Source organism: Carcharhinus amblyrhynchos, chromosome 2 (assembly GCF_965287045.1).
Source record: "Carcharhinus amblyrhynchos chromosome 2, sCarAmb.v2.hapA, whole genome shotgun sequence".
Classification (NCBI taxonomy): Eukaryota; Metazoa; Chordata; class Chondrichthyes; order Carcharhiniformes; family Carcharhinidae; genus Carcharhinus; species Carcharhinus amblyrhynchos.
Window position 1 is genome coordinate 138,717,434 of NC_137325.1, and position 27,678 is coordinate 138,745,111.

Genomic DNA, 27,678 nt, shown 5'->3' on the forward strand with positions numbered 1-27,678 from the left:
ATATTTGGCAGTTGGAGTATCATGTGGAAAAACGTGCACTTGTCCACATTGGCAGGGAGAATAGAAAAATAATATAATATTTAAATAGAGAGAGAGTGGTCGACAGGGATATGGTCACCCTTGCGCATGAATCACAAAAGGTGAGTATGTACATACAGCAAGTAATGAGGAAGGCAAATGGAATGTTTTTGTTTATTACGAGGGATATGAAATTTAAAAGTAGAGAAGCTTTATCGCAACTATACAAGGCCTTGTACAGCTTTGGTCTCCTTATTTGAAAAATGGACATAATTGTGTTAGAAACTGTTTGGAGAACGTGCACTCAACAAATACGTGGGATGAGGTGTTTATACTATGAAAAAACCCAGAATGCGGACTCGGATTCAGTATGCACACCCTAATTTACAGTGTGTGCTCTAATTGCAACCTTTAGCAACGCTTAGAGGAGAGTGGAAGTGGAGGACCCCGGGACATCGGAACAGACAGTCAGCAGGACCAAGAGAAGAGTGAGAGAGGAGAGTGAAAACAACGCAAGAATGCAGAGAGAAAGCTTGGAGTTTGGAGCTCTCAAGGTGACTTCAGGATTCAAAAGTGATGCAGGGTAAGTGGAAGCAGCTGACTGGGTGAATATGGATGGGTTAGTATTAACTATTGTTATCACTTGTAGTTTTTAAGGTCTTGATCTTTATAGTTTGTAAGGTAAAGGTTCTGTAGTAATGAGAACCAGGGGAGAAAGGCCCCAGAGTAGTTGATATTATTTGATTTTAATTGTCTTTCAATTTAAAGGGGTGTGCCTCAGGGATCTGTTTTGGGGCCACTGCTGTTCGTAATCTTTATTAATGATCTGGATGAGGGTATAGTTGGGTGGATTAGTAAGTTTGCTGATGACACCAAAGTCGGAGGTGTGGTAGATTGTGAGGAAGGGTGTCGAAGTTTGCAGGGTGACTTGGACAGGTTGCAGAGCTGGGCCGCGAGGTGGCGGATGGAGTTTAATGCGGAGAAGTGTGAGGTAATCCATTTCGGTAGGAATAACAGATGTGTTGAGTATAGGGCTAACGGGAGGACTTTGAATAGAGTGGAGGAGCAGAGGGATCTAGGTGTATGTGTACATAGATCCCTGAAAGTTGGGAATCAAGTAGATAAGGTTGTTAAGAAGGCATACGGTGTCTTGGCGTTTATTGGTAGGGGGATTGAATTTAGGAGTCGCAGCGTCATGTTGCAACTGTACACAACTCTGGTGCGGCCGCACTTGGAGTACTGTGTGCAGTTCTGGTCCCCACATTACAGGAAGGATATGGAGGCTTTGGAGAGGGTGCAGAGGAGGTTTACCAGGATGTTGCCTGGTATGCAGGGGAGGTCCTATGAGGAGAGACTGAGGGATTTGGGGTTGTTTTCACTGGAAAGAAGGCGGCTAAGAGGGGATCTTATAGAAACATATAAGATGATTAGAGGTTTAGATAGGGTGGATGGTGATAGCCTGTTTCCTCGGATGGAGAAATCTAGCACGAGGGGGCATGGCTTTAAATTAAGGGGGGGTAGTTATAGGACGGATGTCAGGGGCAGGTTCTTTACCCAGAGGGTAGTGAGGGACTGGAATGCCCTGCCTGCTGCAGTTGTAAATGCGCCTAGTTTGGGGGCGTTTAAGAGATTGGTGGATAGGTTTATGGACGAAAAAGGAGTGGTTTAGATTAGTGGGTCAATGTTTTTTTTTTAAAAATAAGACTGGTCGGCGCAACATTGTGGGCCGAAGGGCCTGTTCCGCGCTGTAATGTTCTATGTTCTATGTTCTATGTTCTATGTTCTATGTCATGGCAGGAATGCTCAAAGTCGCAATATGCTCCTCCTGCTCTATGTGGGAAGCTGGGCACACTTCCAATGCCCAGTGCCAATATGTAAATACAGCTTCTGGATGCCCAGGTTTTGGCACAGAAGTGATGGTTGGGGACATTGTGGAGCATCCACAAGGCGGAAAATATCATGGATAGCACGTATAGAGACGTAGTCACACCGCAGGCAGGAAAGGAATGGGTGATCACCAAACAGAGCAAGAGGACTAGGCAGGCAGTGCAGGAGTCACTGTGGGCATTCACTTGCAAAACAGATATGTTGGTTTGAATATTGTTGAAAGGAATGGCCTCTCAGGAATAACAGCAGCAGCCCAATTTGTTACATTGCAGTTGGCTCTGCTTCACAGAAGAGGAATAAAAAATGTGAGGATACGATGGTTATAGGAGATTAAATTTTGACGGGAATAGATAGGTGTTTCTTTGGCTGCAAACAAGACTCCAGGATGATATGTTGCCTCCCTGGTGCTAGGCTCAAGGAGGTCTCAGAGTGACTGCAGGACATCCTGAGATTGGGGGGGGGGGAGGGGGGCTGGGGTGGGGGGGGGGTGCTGGGGGATTGGAAGGGAGGGTTGGTTTACAACCAGTGGTCATGGTACACATTGGTGCAACTGAGATAGGTACAAAGGGAAGAGGTCCTAAAAGTGGAATATTGGAAATTAGGAAACAAGTTGAAAAGTAGGACCTCAAACGTAGCGATCTTAGGATTACTACCTGTGCCATTTGCTAGTCGGTTTAGAAATAGCAAGACATATTGGATGAATGCGTGGTTGAAGAGATGATGTGAGAGTTTCAGATTCCTTGGACATGGGGACCCATTCTGAGGGAGGTGGCAGCAATGTATCGTGGACAGGTTATACTTGGGCAGGACTGGGATTGATGTCCTATGGGGAGTTTTTGCTCAGGTGTTTTTTTTTAGTTTCAACTAAACTGCTAGGGGATGGGAACCTCTTCAAGCTGTCAGAGGAAGCAGAATCAGGGGTAAGAAGAAAACACAGGAAATTGATAGGCAAAGAAATCAAGGGCCATTATCAAAACAGGATCACAGTGGGAAATAATGGGAATGGGACAAGGAATGTTAAAAAGACAAGCTTTAACACTTTGTGTCTGAACATGCAGAAGATTCGCAATAAAGTGGATGAATTAATTGCAGAAATAGATATAAACAGGGATGATGTAGTTGGGATTATGGGCACATTAAGAAGTTTCGAAACACCAGGTTAAAGGCCAAAATGTTTATCTGGTATCATGAGCTTTCGGAGCGCTGCTCCTTCATCATCATGGAGGATTAGGTTCACAGACAGGGCATATGTAAGCAGCGACTCTATTGCAAGATAACGGTTGGAATGAGAACCTTAACAGATAATCAAATAAGCACAGACAATGTGAGTGGAGAGAGGGATAATCACAGGTTAAAAAGGTGGGAATTGTCTCGAACCAAGACAGTTAGTAGGATTTTGCAAGCCCAGGCCAAATGGTGGGCATTACACATAGTGTGACATGAACCCAAGACCCTGGTTGTGGCTGTCCTCATGCGTGCGGAGCTTGGCTGTCAGTTTTTGCTGGGCGATTCTGCATTGTCGTGTGTCTTAAAGGCCGCTTTGGAAAACGCTTACTCAGTGATCAGAGGCTGAATGCCCTTGACTGCTGAAGTGTTCCCCGACACGAATGGAACACTTCTGCCTGGTGATTGTCGCGTGGTGAATGTTCATCTGTTGTCGTAGCTTGCATGGCCTCGCCGATGTACCATGCCTCGGGACATCCTTTCCTGCAGTGTATCAGGTAGACAACATTGGCCGAGTCACAAGAGTATGTACCGTGTACCTGGTGGGTGGTGTTCTCACGTGAGATGATGTCATCCATGTCGATGATCCGGCATGTCTTGCAGAGATTGCGGTGGCAGGGTTGTGAGGTGTCATGGTCACTGTTCTCCTGAAGGCTGGGTAGTTTGCTGCGGACAATCGTCTGCTTGAAGTTGCGCTGTTGTTTGAAGGCAAGTAGTGAGGGTGTGGGGGTGGCCTTGGCAAGATGTTGAAGGCTCTGAAGAAGATGTCATAGTTTCTCCACTCCGGGGAAGTACTGGACGATGAAGGGTATTCTGTCCAATATGTCCCATGTTTGCTTTTTGAGGAGGTCAGTGCGTTTTTCACTATGGCGTGTCGTAACTGTCGATCGATGAATCGAGTGCCATATCCCATTCTTATGAGGGCATCTTTCAGCATCTATAGGTGTCTGTTGCATTCCTCCTCATCTGAGCAGATCCTGCGTATATGGAGAGCTTTCTGTGGGGAATGGCTTCTTTAACATGTTTAGGATGAAGCTGGGAAGTGGAGCATCATGAGATTATTGGTGGGCTTGCGGTACAGTGAGGCGATGAGGTGATCAAATTGCATTTAATGGAGATGCATGTCTCCAAGAATTCAGCCAATTCTGGAGAGTAGTCCGTGGTGAGTCTGATGGTGGGATGGAACTTGTTGATGTCATCATGTAGTTGTTTCAGTGATCCTTTGTCATGAGTCCAAAGGAAGAAAATGTCATTGATGTATTTAGTGTATAGTGTCGGTTGAATGTCCTGTGCGGTGAAGAGGCCTTGTTCAAATTCGTGCATGAAGATGTTGGTGTATTGAGGTAAGAATTTGGTCCCCACGGCTGCTCTAGATGAAGAACTGGTTGTCGAAGGTGAAGACGTTGTGGTCCAGGGCAAAGTGGAAGAGTTGTAAAATTGCGTCTGGAGATTGGCAGTTGTTGATGTTGAATACTGAGGCTGTCGCAGCAATGCCATCATCATGGGGGATTCTGGTGTAGAGTGCCGAGATGTCCATTGTGACGAGGAGTGTTCCTGGTTCAACTGCTCCATGGGTGCTGAGTTCCTGTAAGATGTCTATAGTGTCGCGACAAAAGCTTGGGGTCCTTGTATGATAGGTTTCAGGATGCCCTTGATGTAGCCAGAGAGGTTGTCATGCAGACTCCCATTGCCCTATACAATGGGACAGCTGGCTGTGTTGGCCTTGTATCTTTGGGAGGCAGTAGAGATCTCCAACGTGGGGAGTATATGGGATGAGAGCACGCAGGGTGCTTTGAAGGTCTGGATCAAAGGTCTAAATCAGTCTGTTGAGTTGGTGGGTGTGTTCTTTGGTTGGATCTGCGGCTAACTGTAGTGTTCTTGGTTGTTCAATTGTTGATACACTTCTTTGCAGTAATCCATTCCGTTCAGTATGATGATGGCCCCTCCTTTGTCTGCTGGTTTGATGACAGTGTTATGGTTGTCTTGAGAGCGTTGCATTGTGCTTGTTCAGGGATGTCTTGTGAGTGAGGCTGATGAACCTGCCATTCACGCATCTCCTGATGGCTTGAGCGTACATATCGAGTCTAGGGCAGTGGCCTTCTGGAGGGGTCCAATTCGCCTCTTTCCTCTTTGGTTGCTGCTCCATTTTGGTGGTGGGGTAGAAATTAAGCCTCAGCTGAGAACTTCAATTTCGTCTGGTTGAAGGGTATAGTCCAACAAGTTGACAGAGGACTTCCCTGCAGTGGGTACTATTTCCTTCCGTGGTACTGGGGGGGCTTATAGAGGAATTATTGGGACGTGGCTGGAAGGTGACTAGGGATGGGAAATGAATATCCAGGAGTATTCAGTATTGAGGAAGGATAGACAATAAAGAAAAGGCAGTGGAGCTGAATTGCTGCTTAAAGAGGAAATGTAGCCAATAATGAGGAAGAATATTAGCCCAGATGATGTGGATCTGCATCGGTAGAGCTGGGAAACACCAAGAGGCAAAAAACTTTAATGGCGATTGTATCTAGATGCCCCCCTCCCCCAAAACAAGAATGGTGACATTGGGGGTGGCATTATACAGGCAATTAGAGACACATGCAATAAAGGAACATCTGGAATTATGGGTGACTTTAATCTGCGTATAGACTGGGCAAATCAAATTAGGTACAATATCGTAGAGGAGGAATTCCTGTATTTGTATACACATGGTTTGTTTAGGACTGATGTGATGAGGAACCAACTAGAGAACAGGCCACTCTAGACAAGGTATTGTGAATAGAGAAGGAAATGATTGGCAATCTCGTTGTGTGAGACCCCTTGAGGATGAGTGACCATAATGTGATAGAGTTCTTTATCAAGATAGAGAGTGACATCGTTGATTCTGAGACTAGGGTCCTGAATCTAATTAAAGGAAACTATGAAAATATGAGGTGCATGTTGGCTATGATGGACTGGGGAAGGTTACATAAAGGGATGACGTTTGTTAGGCAATGGCAAGCAAAGGGCACATGGGTGAGCAGCAACAATTGTTCATTCCTGTCTGGCACTAAAGTAAAACTGGAAAGGTGGCCAAATCATGATATATTAGGGGAAATTAGAAATAGTAAGTAAGAGGTATACATTTGAGCAGAAAAAAACAACAGACCTGAGGATTGGGAGCAGTTTGGAAATCAGTAAAGGAGAACAAAGCAATTGATTAAGAATGGTAGAGCATGAGAATAAGCCTGTGGAGTACATAAAAACAGGCTGTTCTTATAGAACTTCTCACAGAAGTTTGTACAATATAGATGGGATTATGGAGACAGGACTGAAAGTTGACTCGGGATGGGAAATGTATATCCAGGGGTTTCCACTTTGGTAACAAAATCAGGAAGGCAGATTATTATCTGAATGGCTATGGATTGAGAAGGGAATGGGCAATGAAGCCTGGGTGTCCTTGTGCACAAGTCGCTGGAAGTAAGCATGTAGATGCAGCAAGCAGTGAAGAAGGCAAATAGTATGTTGGCTTTCATAGCAAAAGGGTTTGAGTACAGGAACAGGGATGTCTTGCTGCAATTATACAGGGCCATGGTAAGCATATCTGGAATAGTGTGTGCGGTTTTGATCTCTTTTATCTGAGGAAGGATGTTCTTGCTGTAGGAAGCGTGCAGAGAGGATAATTCCTGGGATATTGGGACTGACTTATGAAGAGAGGTTGAGTCAGTTAGGATTATAGTCACTGGAATTTCAGAGAATGAGGGAGGAATCCCACAGAAACCTCTCAAATTCTAACAAATCTAGACAGGGTAGATGCAGTAAAGATGTTCTTGATGGCAGGAGAGTCCAAAACAAGGGGTCATAGTCTGAGGATACGAGGTAAACCTTTCAGAATGGAGATGATGAGAAATGTATTCACCGAGAGGGTTTGAATCTGTGGAATTGTCCACCACAGAAAGCATTTCTGAGGTCAAAGCATTGTATGTTATCAAGAAGGAAATAGTTCATTATTTATGCAAGTTTATTTTTTTTATTATCGTCAGAAGTAGACTTATATTAACACTGCAATAAAGTTACTGTAAAAATCCCCTCGTCGCCACACTCAGGTGCCTGTTCAGGTACACTGAGGGAGAATTTAGCATGGCTAATGCACCTAACCAGCACGTTTTTTGGGCTGTGGGAGGAAACCGGAGCACCCGGAGGAAACCCACGCAGACACAGGGAGAATGTGCAGACTCCACACAGACAGTGACCCAAGCCAGGAATCGAACCCGGGTCCCTGGCGCTGTGAGGCAGCAGTGCTAACCACTGTGCCACCCTGCCACTCAATTAGATATAGCTGTTGGGGCGAAACAGTTCAAAGGGGGAAAGTGTGAACAGGTTACTGAATTTGATGATCTCACGATCATAATGAATGATGGAGCATGCTCAAAAGGCCAAATGGCCTACTCCTGATACTATTTTCTTTGTTTCTATGTTTATTTCTTAGGCCAGTTGTGGTTTTGTTTGAACCAAAAAAAGTGCACCTGAAACCAGCATCAGAACTGCGTTTTTTCTAACTTTTTTGTGCTTTTTCTAACTTTTTCACCCTGTAGGAATTGGTTTCTGCTCTCCCACAGCAGAGGAAGTGAATTGTTGGTGTGTGAACATGTTGAATATCTGGTAAGTGATCAAGATGTATTATACAAATTTTTAAAGTTGTACCAGAATTTTTATTACGATTAATTAATATCCGAAACAAAATAAGTAATTGAATAAAATAATAAAGTTATTAATTAAAGCTCATCAGTATGGTGGGAATGGGTGATGTATCAGGGTTGCATCATGTGGGGGGCTCCAGTGTGATCCAGGGCAAGCATGTCTGCAGTAAGTATGTGCGGCTTGAGGAACTTCAGTTCAGAGTCCTTGAGGTGGAGTCTGAGCTGCAGACACTGTGACCCATCAGGTGGGGTGAGAGTTACCTGGATGCAGTCACACCCTTTAGGAGAAGGTCTTTTGGTTTGTAAATCTGTCATGAGCAGGAGGGTGCAATTGCAACTGAGGCATGTAAGGGCACTCACAGGGCAGGAGTTCAGAAGCGTCTGGAATTGCTTGCAATTGTCCAACAGCTTTGAGGATCATGGATCATTCAGTTTGATTGGATGGGAGTGGGGGCTGCGAGGTGGATGAGTTGACTGACCATTTCAGTGTGTTACATTTAAGTGGAGGAAATCATATAAGATTATAGCACTGATAGTGGACAGTGTTGGTAGGGACATTGACGCTATATGCTGCAGCAATGAGTGAGAGTCAAGATGGCTGTGTTGTCTCCTCAGTGCCATCAGTTCAGGGCATCAACTCTGGGCTGGAGAGGAAGCAGAACCACAAAGTTAATCATTTCCCGATTATTGCCCAAGCAATTTAGATATTGGCATCAGCTAAATAAGATTAGGGAAATGTTTGAGTGACTGATGGACGAAAAGTGGTTCCAGTTCATGGGGCCCTGGCACCAGAACTGGGGAGAGTAGAATCTGGATAGATGTGGTATTACCAAAGAGTAATCACAGGTACAGATATGGGAAATGATAAACATACCATGGCAGGAAGGGGCAGAGGGTATGAAGCTAAGGGTAAATCAGCAGTTAAGTCTTCAGCTACAAGGATACAACGGGGCAAAACTAATGGTTTGGAATCTAAATAAACTTAGTATTTGAAATAAAACTGATGGACTGAATGTGTGCTGTAACCCAGAGCATGTGCTGAGATTCAGAGTATGTGCTCTAATTCAGGGTGTGAGTGCTCTAATTCAGAGTGTGAGTGCTCTAATTCAGAGTGTGTGTGCTCTAATTCAGAGTGTGTGTGCTCTAATTCAGTGTGTGACCTCTAATTCAGAGTCTGTGCTTTAATTTGGAATGTGTGCTATTTCAGAGTTTACGTGCTAATTCAAAGTGTGTACTGTAATAAAGAAAGTGCGTTCCTTGATCCGGATTGCGGGCCTTGATCCAGACTGCGGGCCCGGATCCGGACTGCGGGCCCTGATCCAGACTGCAGGCTCCGATCTGGACTACGGGCTCTGATCCGGAGTGCGGGCCCTGATCCCAACTGCGAGCTCTGATTCAGAGAATGGGCTGTGATCTGAAGAGCAGGCTCTGATCTAGAGTGTGGGCTGTATTTCAGAATGTGCGCTTAAATGCAGAACCTGCACACACTTTAAAAGCAACCACTCTAATTCAGAGTACGTTTTCTAAATCAGAGTTTGCTGAGTGTTATGAGGAGTATCTTTTAAAATTTTGTGATTTTAAAAGTTTAAGACCTATTAGGTAAGATCAGCCGAGTGGAATGTGTAACCTGTCACATGTGGGAAGTTGTGGTAACTTGAGACCACAATAAATGTAGCTGAGTGTATTGTTAAAAAGAAGGAACTTGTTTATTTAAATAAGTAACAAAGTTGAACAATAACAGTAGCTCTGCAGAATAATAATATCAGCAATAACTATGCAAACAAGAGTAACTAGTCGAACAGGTCTTGCTTGCGGAACACTATCTTGCAGACCAAAAAATCCCTGAAAACCTGCTCAGAACCCACAGCAGACATCAATAATGCAACTTCTTCTGAAAAAAGGCTTATAAGAATATTCTGAATACAAAATGACATCCTGTAATGGATGTCATGGTCTCTACTGGCATCCAGATGATCGCATTTACAGGAGTGCTCCCAACTGGAGAAACTAGTGGGGGCTGGAGACACTAGCGCAATGGGAAGCTGCGTTATGTGGATAGTACTTCTAGAGAGGTGGTCACAACCACAGCTCAAGGGACTGGAGGAAAGAAGGTGACCACCAGGCAGTCCAAGAGAAACAGTCAGGTGTTTGAATAGGCGGTGGGGGAACATTCTAGTGATAGCGACCACAACACAGTACGATTTAAGTTTGTTGTAGAAAAGGAAAAAAAAATTCTCTGCAAAAAATGGTTTTGGATTGGGAGAAGGCAGATTTTATTAAAATAATGCAGGATCTGGTCAAAGTGGACTGGGAACAGCTCCTTGTGGGAAAATCTACAGCAGAGCAGTGGGTGGCATTCAAAAAGGAAATGGGCAGAGCACATACCCAACATGGTCCCTTTAGGCTGAAATGTGGGAGCAACAAGCCCAGAGAATCCTGATGTCTAGGAATGTTCTGGACTGGACAAGAAAGAAAAGAGACACTTTTAGCAGGTACAAAGGGAACAAATTAGTGGAGGCCTTTCAGTACTATGGAAAGTGCGGGGGGGATTTTAAGAACACAATTCGGACAGCATAGAGGGGGCATAAAAAAGCACTGGTGCATAAGATTGGGGAGAATCCAAAGATATTCTGTAGATATTTTAAGGGGAAGTAGATAACCAGGGAAAAGGTAGGACCCATTACGGACTGTGGGTCCATAATGGGTCCTGCAATCTGTCCTGCCGGAGGACATTGGTAAGGTGTTAAATGAGGACTTCACATCTGTCTTCTCTCGGGAGAATGAGGATGTAGGTATAGAATTCAGGGAGAGGGACAGTGAGGTTCTTGGACATTTTGATACGGGGAGTGAAGAGGTATTAGAGGTTGGCAGGATTAAAAGTGGACAAATCCCCAGGTCTGGGTGAGTTGAGTCCCAGGCTTCTGTGGGACGCAAGGGAGTAAATTACAGGAGCTCTGACCCAAATTTTTAATTCCTGTCTGGCCACAGCGGAGGTACCAGAGAATTGGAGGACAGTTAATTTTGGTTCCAGAGTACTTAAGGAAGACTGGTTTATGTTGCCCTCTTTTCTTTCTACATCTCTTTAAATAGTAGGGTTATGTTAGCTACCCTTCAATCTGTAGGAACTGTTATGGGGTCTATGGAATTTTGGAAGATGACACTAATGCATCCACTTCCTTAAGTACTCTAGGTTGTAGATTATTAAGCCCTGTGGATTATTATCAGGCTTTGTTCCTATTAATTTCTCCAACACAATTTCTCTACAAATACAGGTTGCCTTTAGTTCTTCCCTCTCACCAAACCCTCTGTTCCCCAACATTTCTGATATGTTTCTTGTGTCCTCCTTTGTGAAGATAGAACCAAAATACGTGTTTAGTTCGTCAGCCATTTCTTAGTTCCCCACTATACATTCCCCTTTCTCTTTCTGTAAGGGACCTACTATTGTCTATACCAATCTGTTTACCTTCACATATCTCCAGCAACTTTCAGTCAGTTTTTATGTTCCTGCCATACTCTATTTTCCCCCTCTTAATCAATCATTTGGTCCTCCTTTGTTGAATTCTAAACTGCGTCCAATCCTCAGGTCTGTTTTTTTTTGGCCAATTTGTATACCTCTTCCTTGCATCTAATTCTATTTCTAATTTCCCTTATAAGCCACAGTTTGGCCATCTTTCCCATTTTACTTTTGTGCCAAACAGGAATAAACAATTATTGCAATTCACTGAATGTTTGTCATTGCCGATTCACTGTCATCCCTTTAAATAACATTTCCTAATCCATCATAGCCAATTCGCGCCTCATACCATCAGAGTTTCCTTTATTAAGATTCAGGACTCTAGTCTCAGAACCATAAACGTCACTCCCCATCTTGATGAAGAAATTTATCATGTTATGGTCACTCATCCCCAAGGGGTCTGGTGCAACTAGATTGTCAATTATTCCTTTCTCATTACACAATACCCAGTCTAGGATAGCCTGTTATCTAGATAGTTCCTCAATGTATTGGTCCAGGAAACCTTACCACAGAAACTCCAGGAATCACACCTCTACAGCAGTTTTTAGCCTAGCTTGTTTTCAGTAGAGCCTGCTTTCTCCAGCTGTATGTGGCTATGATGATAGCTGCTTTGCTCCTGCTGTGCTCACCTATCCTGCTGTGACTATATTGTCCTTCCCCTTACGCTATTTTAGTAACACCTTGGGCCAGGCTTTCAGAGTAAAGGTGCAAAGTTCTCTCTCCATTTTGATTTCACCTCTTCTATATTTCTAATGCCTATTCTATATACCAATGGCACCCAAACATTTCAGTAACATGGTGCACTTCAATGCGACAAGCAATTCCACAGTGCACCCACCTTTTTTTCAGCTGAATTAATTGCTCTTAAACGCCCCACAATGAAGTAGCGAACTGACAGTAGTCAATCACATACAAGGGATGGGACCACCCAATGCCCCACCTCGATGGTGATGGATTATTAATGCCTGCTACATTTTGGCAGGTTCTGCATGGATACTCGCTATTTCAGGACATTCAAAAATAAAGATTTGGAAAGGCAGTATCACAACCAGCAACAAATCTCAAATTGTTTTTGTTCATATATTTTTAAAAAATGCTTGTCTTAAGTTTAGAATAATTGAATTAAACAAGGGCATGGTTGGGAAGAGAGAGAGGAAATATAATAAACCATAACTCGCAAATAAAATCAACAAAAATTATTGCGTTCAAAAATTTTTTGAAGTCTATTTATTCACGTCACAAGTCGGCTTACATTAACACAGCAATGAAGTTACTGTGAAAATCCTGCAGTCGCCACACTCTGGCATCTGAGGGAGAATTTAGCATGGCCAATGCATCTAGTCAGCTTGTCTTTCAGAAACCCATGCAGACACGGGGAGAATGTGCAGACAGTGACCCAAGCTGGGAATCAAACCCGGGCCCCTGTCACTTGAGGCAGCAGTGCTAACCACTGTGCCACCATGAGAAAAAGATTCTGATAGGTTCTGAAATTGACCTGAACTGTTCAGTTATTTTTTTTTTAAACTGCCAAAATCCATGCTGGTCTTAGCGGGGGAGCAAACAGCAAATGGTTTCCGGTAAACCTGCTCACCACTGTCTAAACTTAATCAGTCTTTAGAATTTGGAGGAACACAGCACCTTTCAGCTAAAACCTTAGAAGATTCTAATTTCATTTTTTAGTCACAAAAATGGCCTGCTTAAATCTAAAAATAAATGCAAAGGTCTGTAATCCTGCACACCATGCTTTTTTAAATCTCATTCACTCAGAACCAGTGCGTCAGAAGAGCTGTAAGATTTCCTTGTAATCAACACTTACACACCTGGATGCCAGTGATCCTGCAGTTATATCCTCCAAACATGAATCATTATTAAGGAGTTTTATATTAAAAGTAACTTTGCATATGATTTCAACACAGGGCAAGTATTTGCACAAGTACATAAAATAATGGTTAGTGGATATAAATGAATTGCTCCCATAAATTTACATGGTAACAGCCATAAAGACCAGTTCAACGTGAGTCCAATTAATGTCAACTGGGGGAATGGGTGAGGTGAACTGAGCGAGAGTCCGAATATGCAGATAAAGGTGAACAGTAAGCTTGATGTGAAATAAATTTGCTGAGAGTGTGTGTGTGTGTGTGTATGCGTCGTGTGTGTATGAGTTTGTGTGTGTTGAGTGCTGAATAGTGAATATTTATCCTTTTTTAAAATTTACAAGGTTGTTCTTGGGAGTTACACAAATTGGGTTGGGGGGGTGTTAAAGGGGGTTGGGAGAATCCCTTTAGTGCAGAAGGAAGTCATTTGGCCCATAAAGTCTGCACTGATAACAGTCCCACCCAGGCCCTATCCCTGTAACCCCACATATTCACCCAATAATCCCACTGACCTACGCATCCTGGGACACTGAGGTATAATTTAGCATGGCCTTCACATCTTTGGAATGTGGGAGGAAACCAGAGTCACCAGTGGAAACCCACACAGACATGGGGAGAACGTGCAGTCTCCACACAGACAGTGACCCAAGCCGGGAATCGAAGCCTGGTCTCTGGAGCTGTGAGGCAGCAGTGCTCATCACTGTGCCACCATGCTGTCACTGATGTGGTATCAAATCACTTTTCTTTTATAACAGTTTGTCAGTTGAGAGGGGGACACTGCTGTATAAAAGGGGCTATCAGCATTATAACATTAGGTCTGAAAAAAATAACACCTTACAGTGCTAATGAATGTATTGGCAAACAATTGAGCAACGTGGGAAGTTTTGATTTGGTTTGATTTATTGTTGTCACATGTATTGGGATAAAGTAAAATTGTTTCTTGTGTGTTACACAGTGAAAACCTATCGTTCATAGAGCACTTAGGGGAGAAGGAAAGGAGAGGCTGCAGAATATAGTGCTGCAGTTACAGATAGGATGTAGAGAAAGATTAGCTTAAAATGTGATAGGACCATTCAAAAGTCTGATGACAGCAGGGAAGAAGCTATTCTTGAGTCAGTTGGATGCATCCTCAGACTTTTGCATCTTTTTCTCGGTGGAAGAGAGCATGTCCTGGGTGTGTGGGGTCCTTGATTATGCTGGCTGCTTTTCCGAGGTAAGTGTAGACAAAGTCAATGGATGGGAGGCTGGTTTGAGTCATGGACTGCGCTTTGTTCACGACCCTTTGTAGTTTCTGTCGGTCCATTTGCCCATCAGATAATTATTAATCTGCCAGATTTAACTGACATGCAAGTTTTGCAATTCGGTAACATGAATAGGTTTGTTAAAACACAACATATCAGAACATGTTAATATATTAAAGGAAGTGTCACTTGAAGTTTGTTCAGGAGTCTTAGAGTACAGTGGATTGAATGTTTTGGGTTTTATTTGAAAGGAGAGGGGGGTAAGGGAAAGAGTAAACCTTTAGAGTGTTCCAGATTTCACCTTAAAAGTCACACAACAAGTGCGCAGTGGGAATATCTTTGACCTTGCAGAGCAACTACAGGGATTGTCCAAGAGGGGGGAGGGGGAGGGTCGGCGATGGCGGCAGCTCTGGGTGGGGAGGGAGGGGGGGAGGGGGGCAATGGGGAGAGGTCGACGCTGTAACTCATCACCACCAGTGAACTGCAGTTCCTAACTGGTTTTTGATCCATGACTTGAATTTGTGAGTGGGAGTGTGTGGTAGTCCCCGTGCTTTACACGTGGGGAATAACCGGCTGCGTTCGCCCCATGACCGGAAAATTCTGCCCGAGGTCAACCGACCTCTGCACGGTCTGTGTCCCGCCGCCCACTGCAATCCCTGAGGCGGTCAGGATGAAAAATTTCCACCAATATTGTGGCACATGGGGAAATGACACCATGTGATGCAAAGGAATTTCCCCAAATCTGCCTCAAGCAAGGAGATTCTGAGGCTCTTAGGAATCAGTGGATTTTATCACAGACATGTGCCAAATTTCAGCAACGTTGTACATCTACTGACTGAACTGCTGAAAAGGGACAAACCCTTTAAATGGTTAGAAGACTGTAAACCAGCATTGAGATACTTAAAAACTATCTTGACCACTGCACCAGTGTTGGTTCATAAGTTCATAAGATATAGTAGTAGAATTAGGCCATTCGGCCCATCGAGGCATGAGTGGAAACATTTATTGTTCCTTGTGTTGCCACACTGCACACCCAGTGAAGTTAGGGACCAGCTGATTCAGAAGCCACAGTCAGGTCTGGGGGAGCAAGGGGACAGTGTCTGTGACCCTTTCTCATTCTTGGAGGAAGCAGCTCCTGCAAGCTGCGGTAGTCAGCTACAATGGAGAGGATTCATGGTCTTCAAAGGCAACATGACTCAGGGGTATAGGAGGACTGGAAGGCAACAGAGTACTTGACGATGCTGAGTGTCTCTCTCTGTCGCTCTCTCCCTCCCCTTCTCCATCCTCCCCACAGAGAAAAGATGAGGTTTGGCTTGAAGCCTGGCCAGTTAGCCCTCATGGTATTGTCTGTTGCCAAGGTAGATTGGCGTTGGCAACAGTGCCAGGGCCATTCCATGCCTGATCCAGCACCACAAGAGCCAGACCCTGAAATCAGGGGACCAGCACAGATGCCCCAATGCCATCTGCCCATCAGGAAGCGGCGGGGATACAAAGACAGCTCTCCTGTAGGCCTTGGCTTTACAGGAGTCATTGGTCATGCACTGCGTTGTCGGACAGCATGTGCCACCAAAGCCTGTGCCTTCTTCGGGAGATAGTGCAGCATCTCTGCCAGGTTTTAACTTCCCTGGCACCTAGAGGAGGAGGAGGACACCAGTTTCCGGTGGCCATGAAGATCACGGCTGCCTTGAACATTATGGGATCTGGATTGTTCCAAAGCTGGAGCGGGGACCTGAACGGTATTTCTCAATCCTTCGTGCAGAAGTGCATCTGTAAAGATAGCTGGGCATCTGATTACAACAGCTTCCACCTGGACCAGGTCCAACAGAATGCCCATGCTGAAGGATTCTCTGCCATTACCAGGCTGTCCCAGGTCCAGGGGTCAGTACATGGCACCAATGTCACCCTTTGAGCTCTGTCTCGACCTGATGTGCCCTTCATTAACAAGAAGGGACACCAGTTCATGAACATTTACCTGGTGTGTGATCACCTCCTAAGCATTATGCATGCCTGTCTACTCTATCCTGGAAGCAACCTGGGACACTCAGAGATACCTGACATGTTGGAAGATCACCCTTGGCTGAGGGGATGGCGAGTGAGGGGCAAGGGCTACTCAGTAAGGTCATGGCTGATAACACCCGTGCAGAGGTTTCAGAGTGAAGGGGAAACCCTCGACACTGAGGCCTACCCAGCCAGCAGGAGCATCATTGAGTCGGGCACAGGCCTCCTCGAGATACGGTCCTGGCGGGGTGCTGTAATATAACCCCCCCCCGGAGGGTGGCATGGATAGAGGTCGCTTGTTCTGTGCGCCACAACCTCACAAAGCAGTGGGGCCACATGGTGGAGGAGTAGAAGGAGGAACTCGCATCCTTGTCAGAGGAAGAGGAGGATGAGGACAGGGTGGAGGTAGGGGAAGACAAGGAGGATGCCAAAGGAGCTGACATCTGGCGACCAAGGTCTGACTGGGACATTGGACAAGGGAGGCACTCATTGCTCCCAGATTCAAGGTGCCAGAGCTTCACAGTCTGGAAGATCAAACCCCACTCCCCACCCTGATGCTCATATCCTGCCTTGGCCAGTGATTTATTCCCCCTTTCCATCATACTGGTCCCCTTCTCATTCACCCTCCCCCAATCCTTCAGTTGAATATACCCCCTGCCCAACAATATTCCTCTCACTCCCCTCCCCCAAGGGTCAGTGTGGCATCGCACCAAGCTGATGGGTCTGGGTTGGCAGGGCTAGGGCATCTCATCACAAAGCTGGGGGTGATAATGATGTTTCGCTGTGCAGAAACAACCTGAAGTCTGACTCCAGTGGTGGTGATGACATCTCACTTACCTCCAGATTGATCATTGCTGGGGTGATGGGTTCACTCGATTCACATAAGGGAGTGGGAGGATCCAGTATGGGCTCTGACTGAGAGTAGTAAGAAGTCTGACAACACCAGGTTTAAGGGCAACCGATTTATTTGATAGTAAACTCACAAGCTTTCGGGGTTTGCCCCTTCTTCAGGTGAATGGAGAGTCCTGGCCTCAGACAGAGCATATAACGGCACAGTTTACAGATTACTGATTAGAATGTGAATCTTTACAACTGACCTGCTGTTCAAGTCTTAAAGAGGCTGACAATGTGAGTGGAAGGAGCATTAAGCACAGGTTAAAGAGATGTGTATTGTCTCCAGACAGAACAGTAAGTAAGGTTTTGCAAACCCAGACAAGTCATGGGTGTTACAGATAGTGCGATATGAACCCAAGATCCCTGTTGAGGCCGTCCTCATGTGTGCGGAACTTGGCTATCAGTCTCTGCTCAGCGACTCTGCGCTGTCGTGTGTCATGAAGGCCACCTTGGAGAATGCTTACCCAAAGGCCATGACCGCTGAAGTGTTCGCCAACAGGAAGGGAACAGTCTTTCCTGGTGATTATCGAGCGATGTTCATTCATCCATTGTCGTAGCGTCTGCATGGTCTCCCCAGAGTACCATGCTTCGGGACATCCTTTCCTGCAGCGTATTAGGTAGATAATGTTGGCCCAGTTGCAAGAGTATTTACCGTGTACCTGGTGGATGGTGTTCTCATGGGTGATGATGTCATTCATGTCAATGATCCGACACGTCTTGCAGAGGTTGCTGTGGCAGGGTTGTGTGGTATTGTGGTCACTGTTCTCCTGAGGGCTGGGTAGTGTGCTGCGAACGATGGTAGTTTGCTGCGGAGAAGCTACGACATCTTCTCCGGAGTCTTCAACATATCATTGATGAAGATGGACATCTCGCCAGGGCCATCCCCACACCCCCACTTCTTGCCTTCAGACACCCGCACAACCTCAAACAGACCATTGTTCGCAGCAAACTACCCAGCCTTCAGGAGAACAGTGACCACAATACCACACAACCCTGCCACAGCAACCTCTGCAAGATATGCCGGATCATTGACATGAATGACATCATCACACGTGAGAATACCATCCACCAGGTACACGGTACATACTCTTGCAACTCGGCCAACGTTGTCTACCTGACACGCTGCAGGAAATGATGTCCCAAAGCATGGTACATTGGGGAGACCATGCAGACGCTACGACAACGGATGAATGAACATCGCTCGACAATCACCAGGCAAGACTGTTCCCTTCCTGTTGGTGAACACTTCAGTGGTCATGGGCATTCGGCCTCCGGCCTTCGGGTAAGCATTCTCCAAGGCGGCCTTCACAACACACGACAGCGCAGAGTCGCTGAGCAGAGACTGATAGCCAAGTTCCACACACACGAGGACGGTCTCAACAGGGATCTTGGGTTCATGTCACACTATCTGTAACCCCCATGACTTGCCTGGGTTTGCAAAACCTCACTTACTGTACTGTCTGGAGACAATACACATCTCTTTAACCTGTGATCAGTGCTCCTTCCACTCACATTGTCAGCCTCTTTAAGACTTGAATAGCAGGTCAGTTGTAAAGACTCGCATTCTAATCAGTAATCTGTAAACTGTGCTGTTATATGCTCTGTCTGAGGCCAGAACTCTCCATTCACCTGAAGAAGGGGCAAACCCCGAAACTTTGTGAGTTTACTATCAAATAAATCAGTTGGACTTAAACCTGGTGTTGTCAGACTTCTTACTGTGTTCACCCCAGTCCAACGCCGGCATATCCACATCTCCGAGTGAGAGCGCGGGCTCCGAGTGAGAGCGCGGGCTCCGAGTGAGAGCGCGGGCTCCGAGAGAGAGCGCGGGCTCCGAGTGAGAGCGCGGGCTCCGAGTGAGAGCGCGGGCTCCGAGTGAGAGCGCGGGCTCCGAGTGAGAGTGCGGGCTTTGATTGAGAGTGTGGGCTGTGCGCTCTGATTGAGAGTGCAGGCTCTGATTCAGAGTGTAAGCTCTGATTCAGAATGTGGGATTTGATTCTGAATGTGTGCTCTAATCCAGAGTGTCTGCTCCTTTGTGTGCTCCAATTCCGAACGTGCGCTCTCAGTCAGACTTTATGCTCCGATGTGGGCTACAATTCCAACTATGGGCTCTAATTCAGAGTATGTGCTCTGATTCAGAATTTGGGCTCTAATTCAGAATGTGGCTGGCACAATGGCACAGTGGTTAACACTGCTTCTTCATAACGCCAGGGACCCCGGTTTGAATCCCAGCTTGTGCCACTGTCTGTGCGGAGTTTGTATGTTCTCCTCACGTTTGCTTGGGTTTTCTCCAGTGCTCTGGTTTCCACCCACAGTCTGAAAGACGTGCTGATCAGGTACATTGACCTGAACAGGCATTAGAGTGTGCCAACTAGGTGAATTTCACCGTAACTTCATTGTAGTGTTAATGTAAGTCTTACTCGTGACAAAAAAAACTTTTAAAAAAGAAGTGGTCTCTAATTCAAAATGTGGGGTCTGAATCAGAGTGTGCACCTGAATTCAGAATGTGCCCTATAATTCAGAGCACGGGCTCTAATTCAGAATTTAGGTTCGAATTAGAACGTGGAATCTGAATCGGGGTGTGCATCTGAATTTAGGATGTGTGCTCTAAATCAGAATGTGCCATACAGTTCAGAATGCGTGCTCTGATACAGAGCGTGGGCTCGAATTCAGAGTGCATGTTCTAATTCAGAATGTATGCTCCTTTGTGTGCTCCAGGTCAGAGATTGTGCTCCAGTGTGGGCTCCAATTCAGAATGTGGCCTCTAATTGCGTGTGTGTGCCTATGTGTGGGCTCTAATTCAGAGTGTGCACTCTAATTCACAACATACAATGTATGCTCCTTTGTGTGCTCTAAGTCAGAGTTTGAGCTGTAATTCTGTGTACGTGCTCCAGTGCAGTGTCGCCTTTAATTCTACAAATGTGCTCGAGTGCAGTCTCTAATTCTGAGTGTGCACTCTGGTTCAGTGTGTGAGCTCTAATTCAGAGTGTGGTCCCTAATTCCACATATTTACTCCAGTGTGTGCTCTAATTCAGGATGTGTGCTCACTTGCATACTCCAGTGAAGACTCTAATAGAGAAAATGGGCTCAAATTTCAAATATGGGCTCTAATTCAGAGTGTGGACTCTAATTCAGAGTGTGGACTCTAATTCAGAGTGCGGGCTCTAATTCAGAGTGCGGGCTCCCATTCAGAATGTGCGCTCTAATTCAGAGTGTGCATTCTAATTCAGAATGTACGCTCCTTTGTGTGCTCTAAGTCAGAGTTTGTGCTGCAGTGTGGGCTCTAATTCAGACTGTGGACTCTAATTTAGAGTGTGCATTCTGATTCAGAGTGTGCTTGATAATTCAGAATGTGTGCCCTAAATCAGAATATGAGCTCCAATTCAGAATGTGCACTTCAGTGCAGGCTCTAATTCAGAATGTGGGCTCTAATTCAGAATGTACGCATCTTTACGTGCTCTAAGTAAGAGCTTGTGCGCCAGTGTGGGCTCTAATTGAGAATGTGGGCTCTAATTCAGAGTGTAGGCTGTCATTCAGAGCGCATGCTGTGATTCATATTGTGGGCTCTAAGTAAGAATATGTGCTCTAAATCAGAATGTGCCCTATAATTCAGACTGTGTGCTCTAATTCGGAATGTATATGTCGGTGCAGGCTCTAATTTAGTGCGTGTGGACTTTGATTCAGAATGTGGGCTCTTTTTCAGAGTGTGGGCTCCAATCAAGAGTGCGGGCTCTCATTGAGAGTGTGTGCGCTATTTCAGAATGTGCACTCTAATTCAGAGCATGCATCTGATTCAGGGTGATAGCTGTAATTTAGAATGTGGCCTCTAATTCTGTGTGTGTGCCCCACTGTGGGCTCTAACTCAGAGTGTGACCTCTAATTCAGAATGTACTCTCCTTTCTGTGCTCTAATTGGGAATGTGCGCTTCAATGCAGGCTCTAATTTAATACATGTGCTCTAATTCAGAATGTGGGCTGTGATTCAGAATGCAAGCTCTGAATCAGAATTTGTGCTTTATTTCCGAATGTCCGATCTAATTCAGATAGTACCGCATGTGTAGTCCAGTGTGGACTCTAATTCAGAGCATGGGCTCTAATTCCGAGCTCTAATTCAGAATGAGTGGTTAGAATCAAAGTGTGTGCCTGAATTCAGAATGTGCGCTCTATGTCAGAATGAGCCCTATTATTCAGAGTGTGTGCTCAAATTCAGAGTGTGGGCACAAATTCAGAGTGTGGGTTCAAATTTGGGTATGCGCTCTAATTCAGAGTGTATCGTCCGTTTCAGGATGACAGCTGTAATTCAAAATGTGGCCTCTAATTCCGCAGTGTGCTGTAATGTGGGCTGTAATTCAGGATGTGCACCTGAACTCAGAATGTTGGCTCTAATTCAGAATGTGTGCCCTATAATTCAGAGAGTGTGCTGTCTGATTCAGTGTGTGCTCTGATAGAGAGAGCGGGCTCCGATTGAGAGTGCGGGCTCAAATTCAGAATGTGTGCACTGTTTCAGAGTCTGTGCTCTGATTGAAAATGTGGGCACTAATTCAGAATATGCACTCAAATTCAGAGCGTGGGGCTCCCATTCAGAATAGGTGTTCATATTTCGAATATGGCCTCTAATTCTGCGTGTGTGCTGCAGAGCGGCTCTAATTCACGGTGTGCGCCTGAGTTCAGAATGCCAACTGTAATTCAGAATGAGCCGCATCGTTCAGAGTGTGGGCTCTGATTCAGAATCGGGGCTGTGATTCAAAGTGCGGGCTCTGATTCAGATTCAGGACTCTAATTCAGAGTGTGGGCTCTAATTCAGAATGTGGGATCTGAATCAGAGTGTGTGCCTGAATTCAGAGTGTGGGCTCAATTTTAGAATGAGTGCTATAATTCAGAATGTACACTCCTTTGTGCGTTTTAATTCAGAACGTGTGCTTCTGTGTGCAGTCTATTTCCGACTATGGGCTCTGATTGAGAGTGCGGGCTCTGATTGGAAATATGCATTCAAATTCAGAATGTGGCCTCTAATTCCACATACGTGCTCTAATGTGGGCTGTAATTCAGAATGTTTGAGTGAGAGGGCCTGATTTTACCATTGCGTCACACCCGTTTTTGGACACAAAAATGTGGTAATGTTGGGCGTGAGGCCGTTAACGCAATCTGCATCCGTGCATATGCCCACTTCACCGAGGGCTGGGGATAGCCGCGATCCGATTCGTGCCAAAACGGGCGCAACGGTGATTTAAATGCATTTGAATTGAGTTAATGAACTGCCCGCCCAACCTTACCAGCATTTCCCCCTTTGCCACCACGTTCACCAACCCGGAATCGGGCCGAAATGGACACGCCGAATAAAAGTCTTTTTCGGGTGCTCCAGGGAGGTAGGAGGGAGGTCTGATCATTGTCTGGTTGGAGGGGGGTGGGGTGGAAGGTGGGCCAGATCATTCTCTGGTGAGGGGGCGGGGAGGGAGGAGGAGACGGGTCAGATGTATCTCTGCGTGGAGGGGGGTGGGGGGAGGGGGGTGGGGTGGAGGTTGAGGCCAGATCATTTTCTGGCAGGGCAGGCGTGCGGCCAGATCGTTCTCTGGATTGGAGGTGGGGTGGGGGGGGGTGTGGGGGGGGTGGTGTGGGGGGGGGGGGAAGAGGAAGGCAGGTCAGATGTATCTCTGGTGGGGTGGAGGGCTGGGGGGGAGGCCAGATGGATCTCTGGTGGTGGGGATGTGGGGTGCAGGGGAGGGTCCGCTGTTATTCTGTGGGCAATCGGTGGGGGGAGGCGGGGGGGGGGAGGTGCAGGAGGTCGTGATTGGTCTGGGTGGGGGGGGGGTGGGTGGATAAGGGCGACAGTTATGTTGTGGGGGTGGGGTTGATGTCTGTGGGGGCCACTGCTCCCTCTGTTCGCTCCCGAGGTGCTTTCTTTGCTTTTTGAGGCCCGGGAGCAATCTGACACGGGTGTGCTCTTTAAAATTTTCTTTCTCACTGCACATGCGCAGTTCAGAGCTCTGATCATTCTGGGAGCGATAAGCCCCCACCCACAGCACAACTCAGGCCCGCAATTTTTTTTTCAAGCTAAGTGCTAATGAGGGCACCTGAGAGCAGATTTCCAAGTCTGACCTGAATTGCACCCAGATTCAGCAGTTAGAATGAAAATGGTAAAACCAGGCCCTGAATGTGGGCTGTAATTCAGGATGCGTACCTGAATTCAGAATGTGCTGCATAATTCAGAGTGCAGGCTCTAATTCAGAATGCAAGCTCTAATTCAGAGTGCAGGCTCTAATTCAGAATGCGAACTCTAATTCAGAGTGCAGGCTCTAATTCAGAGTATGCGCTCTAATTCAAATGTAGTCTCTGAGTCAGTGTATGGGCTCTAATTCAGGATGTGCACCTGAATTCAGAATGCGCGGCATAATTCAGAGTGTGTACTCTGATTCAGAATGTGGGCTCTAATTCAGATTGAGAGCTCCAATTCAGAGTGTGGGCTCCGCTTCAGGGTGCGGGCTCTGATCGAGGGTGCGCACTCTGATCGAGGGTGCGCGCTCTGATCGAGAGTGCGAGCTCTAACCGAGAGTGCGGGCTCTGATCGAGAGTGCGGGCTCTGATCGAGAGTGCACGCTCTGATCGAGAGTGCGGGCTCTGATCGAGAGTGCGGGCTCTGATCGAGAGTGCGCGCTCCAATCGAGAGTGCGGGCTCTGATTGAGAGTGCGCGCTCTGATCGAGAGTGCGAGCTCTAACCGAGAGTGCGGGCTCTGATCGAGAGTGCGCGCTCCAATCGAGAGTGCGGGCTCTGATTGAGAGTGCGCGCTCTGATCGAGAGTGCGAGCTCTAACCGAGAGTGCGGGCTCTGATCGAGAGTGCGGGCTCTGATCGAGAGTGCGGGCTCTGATTGAGAGTGCGGGCTCTGATCGAGAGTGCGCGCTCCAATCGAGAGTGCGGGCTCTGATTGAGAGTGCGCGCTCTGATCGAGAGTGCGGGCCCTGATCGAGAGTGCGCGCTCCAATCAAGAGTGCGTGCTCTAATCGAGAGTGCGCGCTCTAATCGAGAGTGCGGGCTCTGATCGAGAGTGCACGCTCTGATCGAGAGTGCGGGCCCTGATCGAGAGTGCGCGCTCTGATCGAGAGTGCGGGCCCTGATCGAGAGCGCGGGCCCTGATCGAGAGCGCGGGCCCTGATCGAGAGCGCGGGCCCTGATCGCGAGCGCGGGCCCTGATCGCGAGCGCGGGCTCTGATCGAGAGTGTACACTCCTGTCCCTGCTGTAATTCAGAACGTGCGCATCAATACAGCTCTAATTTAGCATGTATGGTCTAATTCAGATGTGAGCTTGAATTCAGAGTGTGGGTTCTGAATCAGAATGTGTGCTTTATTTCAGATGTCCGCTCTAATTCAGAGAATGCCGCTTGTGTGCTCCAGTGTGTCTCTAATTCAGAATGTGTGCTCTAAGTCAGAGTTTGCGCTCCAGTGTGTGCTGTCATTCAGAATGTGGGCTCCAATTCCAAATGTGGGCTCTAATTCAGAATGTGGGGTCTGAATCAGAGTGTGGGCTCAAATTTAGAATATGCGCTATAATTCGGAATGTACACTCCTTTGTGTGCTCTAATTCCGAACATGTGCTCTCAATCTGAGTTTGTGCTCCAGTGTGCACGGTATTTCCAACTATGGGCTCTGATTCAGAATGTGGGGTCTATTTCTGACTATGGGCTCTGATTCAGAATACGTACTCTAATTCAGGGTGCGGGCTCGAATTCAGGATGTGGGCTCTAATTCAGGATGTGGGCTCTAATTCAGGGTGCGGGCTCTAATTCAGGGTGTGAGCACTAATTCAGAATGTGGGCACTAATTCAGAATGTGCGCTCTAATTCAGAATGCTGGCTCTGATTCAGAGTGTAGGCTTTGATTCAGAGTGCGCGCTTTGATTCGTATTATGGGCTCTAATTAAGAATATGCGTTCTAAATCAGAATGCGCCCTATAGTTCAGAGTATGGGTTCTAATTCAGAGTGTATGCTCTGATTACGATGTGTGCTCTAATTCAGAATGTGGAGTACAGTTCACAGTGTGGGCTTTGAATCAGAGTGTGTGCTCTATTTCTGAATATGCACTCTAATTCAGAGTGTGCCGTCTGATTCAGGATGATGGCTCTAATTTAGAATGTGGCCTCTAATTCAGCGCACGTGCTCCAGTGTGGGCTCTAACACAGAGTGTGCACTCTAATTCAGAATGTGCACTCCTTTCTCTGCTCGAATCCAGAATGTGCAGTCTCTAATTTAGTACGTGCACTCTATTGCCAGGTGTTCACTCTAATTCACAGAGTGCCGCATGTGTGCTTCAGTGTGGGCTCTAATTCTAAATGTGCGCTCCAATTCAAAAAGTACGCTAATTGTGTGCTCTAAGTCAGTTTGTGCTCCAGTGTGTGCTCTATTTCAGAATGTGGGCTTCAATTCCAAGTATGGGCTCTAATTCAGAATGAATGGTTAGAATCAGAGTATGTGCCTGAATTCAGAATGTGCGCTCTATATCAGAATGAGCTCTATTATTCAGAGTGTGGGCTATAATTCAGAGTGTGGCCACAAATTCATAGTGTGGTCTCAGATTCGGGTGTGGGCTGTAATTCAGAGCGTGCTGTCTGATTTACGTTGACGGCTGTAATTCAGAGTGTGGGCCCTGATACCACGTGTGTGCTCTAGTGCGGGTTCTAATTCAGAACGTGCGCACTCTGATTCAGACTGTGGGCTCTGATTGAGAGCGTGGGCTCTGAATGAGAGTGTGGCTCTGAATGAGAGTGTGGCTCTGATTGAGAGTGTGGCTCTGAATGAGAGCGCGGGCTCTGATTGAGAGTGTGGCTCTGATTGAGAGTGTGGCTCTGAATGAGAGCGCGGGCTCTGATTGAGAGTGTGGCTCTGAATGAGAGTGTGGCTCTGAATGAGAGTGTGGCTCTGATTGAGAGTGTGGCTCTGATTGAGAGCGCGGGCTCTGATTGAGAGTGTGGCTCTGAATGAGAGCACGGGCTCTGATTGAGAGTGTGGCTCTGAATGAGAGTGTGGCTCTGATTGAGAGTGTGGCTCTGATTGAGAGTGTGGCTCTGAATGAGAGCACGGGCTCTGATTGAGAGTGTGGCTCTGAATGAGAGTGTGGCTCTGAATGAGAGTGCGGGTTCTGATTGGGAGCGTGGGCTCTAATTCAGAGTGTGCAGTCTGATTCAGGATGATGGTTCTAATTCAGAGTGTGGCTTTTAATTCCACGCGTGTGCTCCAATTGTGAGTGTGCGCTCTAATTCAGAATCTGTTGTGCAATTCAAAGTGCGGGCTCTATTTCAAAATGTGCGCTCTGATTCAGAGTGTGTTGTCTGTTTCAGGGTGACGGTTTTAATTCAGAATGTGTCCTCTCATTTCGCACATGAGCTCCGGTGTGGACTCTAATTCAGAGTGTGGCCTCTGATTGTGAGTGTGGGCTCTAATTCAGAATGTGGATTCTAACTCAGAATGTGCACTCTTCTTCAGAGTATGCATTCTGATTCAGAGTGTGGGCTCTAATTAGAGCACGGTCTCTGAATCAGGACATGTGCTTTATTTCAGAGTGTCCGCGCTAATTCACAGAGTGTCACATATGTGCTCCAGTATGGGCTCTAATTCAGAGTGTGGGCTATAATGTAAAATGTGCACTTCAGCGCAGTCTCTAATTTAGTACGTATGTTCCAATTCAGAGTGCAGGCTCTGATTGAGAGCGCGGGCTCCGATTGAGAGCGCGGGCTCCGATTGAGAGCGCGGGCTCCAATTGAGAGCGCGGGCTCCGATTGAGAGCGCGGGCTCCGATTGAGAGCGCGGGCTCCAATTGAGAGCGCGGGCTCCGATTGAGAGCGCGGGCTCCGATTGAGAGCCCGGGCTCCGATTGGGAGCGTGGGCTCCGATTGAGAGCCCGGGCTCCGATTGGGAGCGAGGGCTCCGATTGAGAGCGCGGGCTCCGATTGAGAGTGCGGGCTCTGATTGGGAGCGAGGGCTCTGACTGAGAGCGCGGGCTCCGATTGAGAGTGTGGGCTCTGATTCAGTGTGTGTGCTCCAATTCAGGGTGTGGGCACTAATTCAGAATGTGCACTCTAATTTAGAATGAATGCTCCTTTGCGTGCTCTAAGTGCTCTAAATCAACTTAACCCACACATCTTTGGACTGTGGTAGGAAACCAGAGCATCCGGAGGAAACCCACACAGACAATGTGCAAACTCCACAAAGACAGTGACCCAAGCCAGGAATTGAACCCAGGTCCCTGGAGCTGTGAAGAATCAGTGCTAACCACTGTGCTACTGTGCCACCCACAAGATGTGGAGGCATTGGAAAGGGTGCAGAGGAGGTTTATTGGTGATTATTTTCCAAATGTCACTGGATTCCGGGGAAGTGCC

At 46.7% G+C, this 27,678-nt stretch overlaps 2 protein-coding genes across 2 annotated transcripts in view; both read left to right on the top strand.

Moving 5' to 3' along the window:
* Positions 1-27,678, top strand: part of LOC145358968 (sodium channel protein type 1 subunit alpha-like) — a 512,173-nt gene that overhangs the window by 81,423 nt on the left and 403,072 nt on the right. The gene's annotated exons all lie outside the window — the stretch shown is intronic.
* LOC145358957 (uncharacterized) overlaps positions 1-27,678 on the top strand; it is a 59,974-nt gene that overhangs the window by 4,042 nt on the left and 28,254 nt on the right. The window contains exons 2-3 of the mRNA XM_080213310.1: positions 434-601; positions 7,689-7,755. Coding sequence (XP_080069436.1) covers positions 537-601; positions 7,689-7,755 — 132 coding nt within the window. The 5' untranslated portion in view covers positions 434-536. The remainder of the gene's footprint in view (positions 1-433; positions 602-7,688; positions 7,756-27,678) is intronic.